The sequence below is a fragment of the Aquarana catesbeiana genome, linkage group LG03 (assembly GCF_042186555.1).
Source record: "Aquarana catesbeiana isolate 2022-GZ linkage group LG03, ASM4218655v1, whole genome shotgun sequence".
NCBI classification, from domain to species: Eukaryota; Metazoa; Chordata; class Amphibia; order Anura; family Ranidae; genus Aquarana; species Aquarana catesbeiana.
The window spans coordinates 560,795,188-560,806,483 of NC_133326.1; the positions used below are offsets into that span (position 1 = coordinate 560,795,188).

The window sequence follows — 11,296 nt, forward strand, 5'->3', positions numbered from 1 at the left end:
TTGTCTGGTTATGCTGGTTTGTGATGACAACTACTACCGTACCGTATACAAGTAATACATTTCCTTTTTTTTGTTCAACAATAAATGTGTACCATATTCTTCTTCATGGAAAAATAAGACATCCCTTGAAAATAAGACCTAGCGCATCTTTGGGAGCAAAAATTAATATAAGATGCTGTTTTATTTTCGGGGAAACAGGTTAGTGTGTAACGCTATCGGTAACCGGTCCTGGCACATTTGGCTCTACTGATGCCCAATAGGTACATGTGAATGTCCTAGACCCATTTACTCTGTGATAAATGTCCCAGGCACATTCCTTCTCAGGGTCCTTTTTCCGGGTGGTGGTGGATTAATTAAGGGTGTCAGTCACTTTGAATATCTTCAATGTAGATGTTTTAATAATGAACATGCATGAAGAGTGGGAAGGAGGGTGGAGGTAACATAGGATACCTGAGGGTTCCATTAACAATACACAGTCTCTGATCTCACACACAGTCTTCTCACTAATATCAATCCTTCTGTAACAGAACTCTGCTGGATGGAAAACATCTCATAAACGTGGCTCCTTGTCAACTGAGATTCCTGTGTATTCTCAGTCTTAGGATACAAGGCAGGACAGCAGTAGGAAGGTTCATGTGTTGCTTCCCAGCTTAGTCGGTCACTCACCATCCCTGTGGTAGGACAACTGCAGCTTTGCTTCCCCAAACACCCAGTAGCACTTCATCTCAGCTAGCAGCTTAGGGACATCTCCCATGACAGGAGATCCCTCAACACTCCATAACTCTAGGCCCTAAGGCATGAGGTATAGATTAGTGGATCACACAGACATCCTATCCATGGAATTCCCTGGAGGGAAAGAGTAAGGGCAGGAAGTGACCCAGATATTTAATAGATCTCCCAGTATGCACAGCAAGCTCCCCAGGCCTGCTGATTGGCCAGGTATTAAATATCTATAATGCAGTCATATCTCTAGCACACCCTGCTGGAGAACACTCACAGAGCATGTGACTGAGAATGATCACTGGACACTTATGCCCTGTACACACGGTCGGATTTTCCGATGGAAAAAGTGCGATCGGATTGTGTTGTCGGAAATTACGATCGTGTGTTGGCTTCATCTGACTTTTTCCGTCAGAATTTCCGACACACAAAGTTTGAGAGCAGGATATAAAATTTTCCAACAACAAAATCCGATCGTTTAAATTCCGATCGTGTGTACACAAATCTGACGGACAAAGTGCCACGCACGCTCAGAATAAATTAAGAGGCGAAAGCTATTGGCTACTACCCCGTTTATAGTCCCGACGTACGTGTTTTACGTCACCGCATTCAGAACGATCGGATTTTCCGACAACTTTGTGCGGCCGTGTGTATGCAAGACAAGTTTGGCCCAAAATCCGTCTGAAAAAATCTAAATGGATTTTGTTGTCGGAATGTCCGATCAATGTCCGATTGTGTGTACAGGGCATTAGAGTGCACAGCCAGCACACAGCAAAGCTGACTATGACTACACTAACAAATCACCAATACACAGCAAAAAGAATTTAGGAAATAACTACATCCCTACATTCTCCCTTTGCTCAAAAAGAACTCGTCCTCGCAGTATCCTGTGTATACACAAAGTGGATGGGAAAGGGGAAAAAGAAGGTTACATCACAAAATTGTAGAATCACAATAAATTTGGAGTTTTACAGAGCTTCAGAAGTACAATAGCAAACACTGTCAACCAGATACTCAAGTGACAATACCATTATCTAGCACATGATCCTATTCCTATCTCTGACTAGGTATAATATGCATCACAGTAGAAAGTATGCAATACAATTGCAGAAGCACAGTAGTGGCTCTTTTCCTCATCGTGCATCGACATCTGTAAAAGAACACAACACCAAAATACACGAGCAGCACCCCCTCGAGGGTATTACTCATAGCAACAAATTAAGGCAATGGCAAATTTAAAGCTACAGTTTAGAAGTCCATCCCTGACTTGTTCGCCACCTCATGTTCAAACTAAAAATAGCAGCCTACCACTGTAGTGCAGTACAATAATATAGTTCGTTCTTGATTGTAGAGTGTGCAATCTCCTGAAAAGAAGATAAAGAACACAGCCTAACTATCTACAAAATAATACTATGGGGCCTAGTTCTCCCAGTCCACGAACAGAATCACTTACCACACACGCTCAGGTGGTTAAGGACAAACATATCTTCCTCGGGAACAAACTAAAAAACGTTCCCCTTTTCCCGCATATCTTCCAGCACACACTATAGTTAGTGTCTTTGTCTTTCCTAAGATGCTGACCTACTCTAATCCCTGTGAGCAAACCCTTAGGTGTGAAACACATTTAAAGTGTGGTATGTTATTATTATACAGGATTTATATAGCGCCAACAGTTTGCGCAGTGCTTCACAATGTTAGGGCAAACAGTACAGTTACAATATAAGGGCCCTGCTTGTTATATGTTGGGTGGAGATCGAATGTGTGCATTCATTCATGGAATAAAACAATATGAAGCATTTAAGGTGGAGTGCGGCTCTTGCCTTTTTTAAAAACACATTTATGCAAGGGGGGGGGGGGGGGGGGGCAGGCTATAGTAGGTTTGGAGCAGTGTTGCAGATTTGGGTGTGTGTTTAGATTTCCTGAGATGATGTCATCAATCTGCTGCAGGAAGGAGGATGCATTTCCCCAGTCTCTTAAACACAGCCTTGAACTACACAGGCACCAGGAATTACATAATTGTATCATCTCTGAGCTGGTATCTCAGTTCAGGTAGCAGATGGAGACCCTGGATGATGCCTGAACAAAGATGGCTGCATCTTTGTAAAGAGATAAGCAGATGGAGGCATTGTCAAGGAAAGTACTGTCATCTCTAGGACAGGCAATACCAGAAAGTGTTAAACTGACACATTACTCTGAATGCTGCATTTAAAAAATATGTCTGATACTAGGTCAACTTTAAAAGATTTAGCTTGCCAGCAACTGCAAAAAACTGTAGTTGGGCTTTAAATTCTTGATACATATTTACTCAAACTTTGTATTGCTGTTGCATGATATCACTGGCTAGTATCAGTTTGTGGTATGCACTACGCATTTAACTAAAAGAAATATAACATTCCTGCCAGATTTTGTTAGCTCCAGACAGTTTAAAATGGTGGCGATGACTGTGCTGCGGTATATACTTTGCTTGCCAAGAATAGTTGAATGTACCTACCTCCTGAGGGGCATAGGTACCCAGCCCGACCACTGGCATCTTGTGGCCATCATTCAGTAGGACACGAGAATCTTTTGTCAAGACCATGATTATTCTATCGTACAGCTGTCTGCAAAAAATTGTATTTTTCCTGGGGTTTTGCAGGTCACCTTTAATCCAGAGCGGCTCCTCCTCTTGGCTCAGACATTTGGCCGAACTTTCTCTGATAACCGTTCTGTTGACAATTACTTCATGTGATCTGGAGCTGTGATTTTCTACTTGTATAACAGATGCCAACATGTCCTAACTGTTTCTCACAGATTAACACAACCTCTCACATACACATTGTACACAGAGACACCTTTTTTAACCCCATTTGTTAATAGTAGAATGTTGTCAGAAGTTGCCTGGTAGTGCTCTTTAAATGAGTGGTTGGGGTAAGGGTTGTAAAAACAGACAGCTGAGCTGCAGTTCTACCATCCACCCACCCCAACGGTAACATAACAGCTGGACAGTGCTGTACACATGCCATGGCTGCGATCCTTTGCTTTGCAGCTGTGGCACTTTTAACTCAAGGTGCACAGTTTGACAAGCAGCACTGTCTCGAATCTGCAGCTTACAGTTGCATCACGTAATGCAAAAAAAAAAAAACGTGAAAGAAATAACCAAAAAACAGCCAGCCTCTGCTATTCTACCCTCTAGAAAAAGATCCACTGTGGATTGCTTTTCAGAGGGTGGTAAGCAGTACTGCAGGTCTGAAGAAGTAGAGAGGCTTATTTCCACTGTCTTTGATACAGATAGCAACATATACTGTATGCCACTAGTTTAAATTTAATCAGGCAGATTGGTGTATGGAAGGACCACAGATGTGTGATTTGTATTACCCCATTTGTTGCAGTTTATCCATTTTAGTTTCCTTTGTTATTTTGGTTCTGCCACAGAGGCAATTTATTTCTTAAAAGAAAAATGGCCAACTTAGTAATTAGTAATTTATGCTATGCAGGAAGTTATTGGGTGACTGTTGAATGATTAGCCCCATAACGTTTAAAGGGGTTGTAAAGGTTCATTTTTAATTTTTTAAAAATAACAAACATGTCGTACTTACCTCCACTGTGCAGCTCGTTTTGCACAGTGTGACCCCGATCCTCCTGTTCTGGGGTCCCACGGCGGCTCTCTCAGCTCTTCCCTGCAATAGCTAACCCCCCTCGGGAAGCTCTCTCCCAAAGGGGGTTACCTTGCGGGCACGCTCCCGTCTCATACACCCTGCGTCCATAGACACAGAGTTTGTGTCTCGGTCCCGCCCCCCGGCAGCCACGTCATTTGGATTTGATTTACAGCAGTGCGAGCCATCAGGTATCCCCCAGTGGAGCCCCCCTTTCATCAGCTAGCCCCCAGCAGTGTCCCCTTTACATCAGGTATCCCCCAGTGGTGTCCCTCTTACATCATGTATCCCCCAGTGGAGCAGCCCCCCTTACATCAGGTATCCCCCAGTGGAGCCCCCCTTTCATCAGGTATCCCCCAGTGGAGCAACCCCCCCTTACATCAGGTATCCCCCAGTGGAGCAGCCCCCCTTACATCAGTTATCCCCCCGCCGCCATTACAGAACACCAGAACAAAGTAACAGGCAGAGTGGAACAAAATGGGTGGAGCCAGCTGGGTGGCTGCCAATAGAAATTGAGCTGCAAGGCCACCCACCCCCCCGCCCCGTGGCCTTTCCCACAACAGGTCACAGACAGACCGTCAGCGGGGCGGGGGGTGGGCGGTGCCGCAACTCAATTTCTATTGGCAGCCACCCGGCCTCTTGTTTGTTCTCGCCGTTCTGGTCTTCTGTAAAAAAGATTTATAAAATTTTTTGAACTCGCGCTAATGATACATAAATGCGTATAGAGTGATAAAGCATTGTTTTGGAACTAAATGCAAATGCAAATATCATATATCCTGTAAAAGAATATGTGCAATATACAATAAAAATGACAAAAAAGCTGCAATGAATGTGCAAAAAAGGAGAAAAAACTAAGTATTTAGTCCATATGTGAACACCCAAGTCCAAGATTAAAAGTGAGGGTCTTGACAACACAAGTGCCTGGGTCCACCACCATATAGAGAGTGACTGGCCGCTTACCAGAGACCCATGACCCCCCGTTACAGAGGGTCTGAGTAAGCTGAATCTTAATATTCCGGACCACCACAAAGCCAAGATGGATAGCTGGGATGGAGCTCAGGGACCTTGACAAGGAGGGATGAATCCGGCTCTCAGCAAAGTGATGTAACCATGTATAGAAAAGAAGGGGGGGGGGCTCCAATAGTGTAAAATCTCAAGGTTTTATTAAAACAAATAAAGTATACACTCACATGTAAAGTAGAATATGCTTTCTTTGGAAAAACAGTCTGAAGCACCGGCCGGATGCTCACAGACAGCCCGTCCTGCTGGTATCACAACATCGGTGGGAGGTGACGCAATCATGTCGCACAGCCCTACGCGGCGTTTCGTAAGCAAATTACGTCTTCTAGGGGCACGGGCGGCGTATCGAATCACCTCCCTATATAGTAAAAGGAAAAGAGACCAAGCCTCACTCTGGGTTCCCCCATAGCAGCGGACTTCCGCATTGACCTGGATCGCAAGCGTAGCTAGTTCAACTGCGCATGCGCAACCTTGTTTCAGCCCAGTGTTACGTGCTGCTGCGTCCAGCGGCTCGTCTACCGATCCCAGAACGTAGATTACAACCTCTCGGATGCGCATGGGCACCTGTGGGCCATATAGATCTATTGGGCTCACAAAGTCTGGGCATGAAATAGCTGCCAAAAAATCTTTTGTGATGTGTCTTGTCCCATCAGAGTTGTGTGCGCTCAAACCCGGAACGGACATATCAAAATCCGAATAGGGATGCACACAACAAAGATCAAGGTATTCAAAAATGACATGAACCGTGACACAAATCGAGGGAACAAAAGAATTTGAGTCTAGGGGGTCATTCAAAAAGGAAAAACCCCCTAGTGGCCATCCTGATATTTGCAAACAATTGTAATGCAAGGATGGATGTACCCAAAAGATAAAAAAATATATAAAAAATATATAAAAATATTAATTGGATACAACCTGAATGAGATCATATTCAAATCTGGTTTGAACTAAATCTGGCAAAAAGAGATATTGCCAGAGAGGTCAAACCGAAACTATGAAAGGTCATTAAAAATGTTAAAAATTATATGCAAATATAAAGTGTGTAAACTACATGGAGACACACCTAAAATCGTGTATCCACGAATGGTATACTATCCTCGTGGAGGATATGTAAACTGCGTTCAATTTATCCAACAAAAAGGCCAAAAAAGGATTATGCATTGGATAAGATTATATTAAGCTGGCACCTAAAGACCCAAAGGAGTCAATTAAGAGCAGTGAAACCCACATATGATGGATTTACAGAAAAATCGGGAATTGGAAGGGAAGGGCCAGAAGAAAAAAAAAAAAGGAGAAACCAAAGGTCAACTCCTCCCACATGTTCCTTATTCCAATATAGTCTGCAGCAATGTTCCGGTGGTCCGGATATGTGGGACCCAGAGCGGCGGCTTTCACAATAAATACCTTTGGTTGGTATACTCTCAGCATAATCATAGTACTGATACATAATAGGCGGGGGGAAAAAAAAAGGGGAGCTACTGGTTACATAGGTTAAAACTAAAGACAACACAGACAACTGCATTTAGGCATTGTTGATGAAGGCATTCACATCTGTGTCTACATTCATGCCAAATGGTACATAACTTTTTAATCTGTAAATCCAGGACATCTCTAACTTAGAGATCTCCCTAATTAGTGAACGGCCTCTCCAATGTGGTCTATACTTGTCAATGCCCACATATAAGGTATTAGAGGGGTCTCTTCCGTGGACCTGATCATAATGTCTAGAAACAGGATGCTTATCATGTCCCCTCCTTATACTCCCTATGTGTTCGTGAACACGACGGATCACGGCATTCACATCCACCAGTACCATGCGTTCATATGAAATTGAAACATTCATCACTTGCAGTTCTGAAGGGGTGGTCTATCTCTTACAATGTCCTTGTGGGCTCCAATATATAGGGAGGACTAAGAGGGCCTTACGTGTCCGCCTGAACAAACACATAGGGAATAGCATCCGGCTGGTGCTCCAGACTGTTTTTCCAAAGAACGCATATTCTACTTTACATGTGAGTGTATACTTTATTTGTTTTAATAAAACCTTGAGATTTTACACTATTGGAGCCCCCCCCCTTCTTTTCCATACATGGTTACATCACTTTGCTGTTTTTCGTGGATTCATCCCTCCTTGTCAAGGTCCCTGAGCTCCATCCCAGCTATCCATCTTGGCTTTGTGGTGGTCTGGAATATTAAGATTCAGCTTACTCAGACCCTCTGTAACAGGGGGTCATGGGTCTCTGGTAAGCGGCCAGTCACTCCAGTCACTCTCTATATGGTGGTGGACCCAGGCACTTGTGGTGTCAAGACCTTCACTTTTAATCTTGGACTTGGTTGTTCACATATGGACTAAATACTTAGTTTTTTCTCCTTTTTTTGCACATCCATTGCAGCTTTTTTGTCATTTTTATTGTATATTGCACATATTCTTTTACAGGATATATGATCATTTGCATTTGCATTTAGTTCCAAAACGATGCTTTATCACTCATTTATGTACCACTAGCGCGAGTTCAAAAAATTTTATAAATATTTATGTTGTGTGTTTGTGTCACATTTAGGAAATCGCAGCTCTTGTTTTCTTATTTATATTCATTTGTCACTTCTATTTGGAATTTTGATTTCACTGATGCGCAGTTTACCCCCTTTTTTATTTCTGTAAAAAAGAGGCCGGTGGACACATTGTCTCCGCCGGCCACAGACCTCTAGCGGTGGGGAAAAGTCAGGAAAACAAGGATTTCCCGGGATATTTGCGGGGAATCGCGAAAAACGGGTAAAAGGTCTAAATCCCGGGAATGTCCCAGGAAATTCGGGACAGTTGGCAAGTATGCAGTGTGTACTGACTCGTATTTAACATGAGTTTGAATGTGATTTCTTAATTCTGAACACAGCTACATCCCCAGTTATAAGAGGGTGTGCATACTTATGCAACCACATTATTTTAGTTTTTTATTTTTGCTTCCCAACCCTAAAAGATTTCAGTTTGTTTTTCCACTGAGTTGTACAGTTTATAGGGTCACATTAAAGGTGGAACAAGTTCTGAAATGATTTATCTTTGTCTCATTTTTTTACATCACAAAAAACTGACATTTTAACAGGGGTGTAGACTTTTATTATCCACAGTGCATGTATAGAGCCATGACAGGTCCTCTTTATTCTCCTATATACAGTACATGTATAGAGTCATGACAGGTCCCCTTTATATTCCTAGATACATGTATTGAGCTATGACAAGTCCTCTTTATACTCCTATATACATGTATTGTATTGTATCCTATATACAGGTCCTCTTTAGTTATCATGATATTAAATGATGAATGTGGGGGCCTTTTGGTGGGCAGGATTTTTTTTGGGGGGAGGGGGGCAGCATTTCATTCTTGGTCCCAGGCAGCTTAATGTCTTGGGCCGGCCCTGGTGGCACCATTACTGTGGCAACTGCCTTTAAACAGAACTTGGAATTTGGTGAAAGGCTGCAGTACTGACATCTGGTTGCCCTTTCAAGTGGATCTCTCAGTAAATTTATGAAAACTATCCTGCAATATCGCACTATAGAGAATTTTTCAGAAAAGCTTCTGTAGCGTCACCCCTGTGAGGGCCCCTGGAAGATGACTGACCCCAACGGTCGCCCTGACCTTGCAAGCCTCCCAACACCTCTGACACCCTGGGTTCGGACATGTTTCAAAGTGATAATGCAATTATATAGACACCAGAGTGTAGCAAACTAAACAAGTATTTTACTTAAGTTTCTTGAAGCAGATAAGAACAAGAATACCTTAGGCAGATATCTTTCAATGTCAAACTCCTACCCTTGGTAAATATATAAAGGGTATGAAATGCAAAGAAAATCACAATAAGTCAAACAGCAGTAACCAGTAAGTGCTGAAAGAACATATAACCCCAGGTATAAAAGGGAAGAGAATGAACTTTTATGTCAGACTGTTCCCTTCAAATCCTGATGCCACGGGCCCAACAAGTTTATGGCACAATTATAAAACAAGTTAAAAGAAATGCAATATTTTATATCTGAGTGGAGTTCCCCTTAAAGAGTGCAGATGTTGTGCACAGAGTCCTTTAGGCGAGAGAAGAAAGGAGAGTGGAGGAGTCCTTGTGATGTAGATATTCAGTGTCTTCAGCTAGCTTAACAAGGGCCCAGAAGGATTGCTATGCAATGGTGACCAGCAACAGAAAATAGCATGTGCAAAGTGTTTCCTTTTTGAGGCTTTGATGTAAAGAGATGGGATAAAGATGTCTGCATGCAGTGTCCTGTAGGGTGTACACAGGGTGGGTTTCTGCCCGCTCACCGATCCTGATGATACCAAGGCTCAAGGGAGTGTGATGTCCCGGAACAGGCTCTTGAAGAATCTGTAACCAGAGAAGCATAGCTCCTAACTGTCCCTGATTTGGAGGGACTGTCCCTAATTTGGAGCGTTGTCCCTCTGTCCCTCATTCCACCTCATTTGTCCCTCATTTTGGTCTAATTTATATAGTTGTATATAAAATGCCCTTTTTATGTTTCAAAAAGTGTTTCCCAGTGCTAAACCTTTCATCCAATTTCTAAATTGCTGCATTTGTATTTTTTAAAAGCCAATATAAAGGAATAGTAGTGGTTAAAAAAAAGTCCTTGTGGATTTAATTAACCTTTTTTTTGTTAATTCTCCTTTAAGGGGGTGTATCAGGGGGCGTGTCCTATGCATACATACATTTGTTAGTAGGTGTCCCTCAATCCCATCTCAAAATGTTGGGAGGTATGGAGAAGGGTGCCTGGCTATGCACCTAGTGACGCTGGTATTCAGCTGTGTCTGTACTGGTGATGATGTAATGTTGGATCTGCTCACTTACTCGCTGGAGACTCTCCCCGCTGCCTAGGCCGCAGCGCCTGCTCGCATTCCCCGGAGCGGCCATGTCTCCACTCTCAGCTGAAGGCTGTGGTCCCAAGAAAAAGGCCGGATCAGGCTAATTATACCCTTATCCAGAGTTTTTCTCTCTCTCCCAGCCCGCTGGAACTTGTAGTCTGCAGCAGTCTGGCTCCAATTTAAATCCAGGCTCCTCGGACCACATATCCCATGATCCCTTGCTCTCAGATGTGGTCTCTGCTTGCTCTGCATTCAGGAGATGATGACACAGTGTCCAGGCTGAACACTAGAGGGAAACAGGCCTTCTGCAGCTGGTGTTACAGAATGACCCACGATGACACAAGCAAAGTTAGCCAGCACCTGGCTACACTTCACTTTTAAAAAGCTTTAAAGTGATTATAAACGATCACCTTGTAAAACAACCCATTCAGTTTAAAATTGAAATGATAGGTAAACATAGTAGTAGTGTATAAATATAAAAAGAACATTATAAATACCTATTTTTCCCTTTTTTATAAGTGATCACATTCCCTTTGTTCCTTCTGTTCTCAGCTGAATAAGTGCTGGGGGAAGGAGAAGCAGCAGGACACTGACCTTCCCAGTGAAAGGCTGTGCGGGGGGTGGGTCAGGACAATTTTGGTCATTGGAGTTCTCAGCATAGCTAGAGAACTGTCCACAGTGTGCTCTCCTGCCTAGTGTGGAAAGTTTTTTTCTAACAGGAAAGCAGATGGACTAGCAGGAACACCAGAGATTTTACTTCCTCTTTATTTCCCTGCAGAGTTAAAGCATAATGGGCTACTATGCATAGTAGCTCATTATGTGTCACTTACCTGAAAACGAAGCCTGCAATGTCACCGATGTCCCCGCTGGCTTGAAGCGTCCATCTTCAGCTCTCTTCCTTCCACGGACTCCGGCTCTGTGACTGGCCGGAGTCGGGTGATGTCAGTCACGGCACGTGCCCTTTCTAAAGAGCACATGCGCTGATGACGTCGGCGCAAGCGTATATTGTAGATATCTCCTAATCTGTGCAAGTTTAGGAGATATTTCTAGCACCTACAGGTAAGCCTTAAT

At 43.2% G+C, this 11,296-nt stretch overlaps 1 protein-coding gene across 1 annotated transcript in view; it reads right to left on the reverse strand.

The window, feature by feature from the left end:
• Window positions 1-3,520, reverse strand: part of LOC141132850 (prostaglandin-E(2) 9-reductase-like) — a 126,247-nt gene extending 122,727 nt beyond the window's left edge. The window contains exon 1 of the mRNA XM_073621771.1: window positions 3,212-3,520. Coding sequence (XP_073477872.1) covers window positions 3,212-3,490 — 279 coding nt within the window. The 5' untranslated portion in view covers window positions 3,491-3,520. The remainder of the gene's footprint in view (window positions 1-3,211) is intronic.
• Window positions 3,521-11,296: the final 7,776 nt, after the last annotated feature.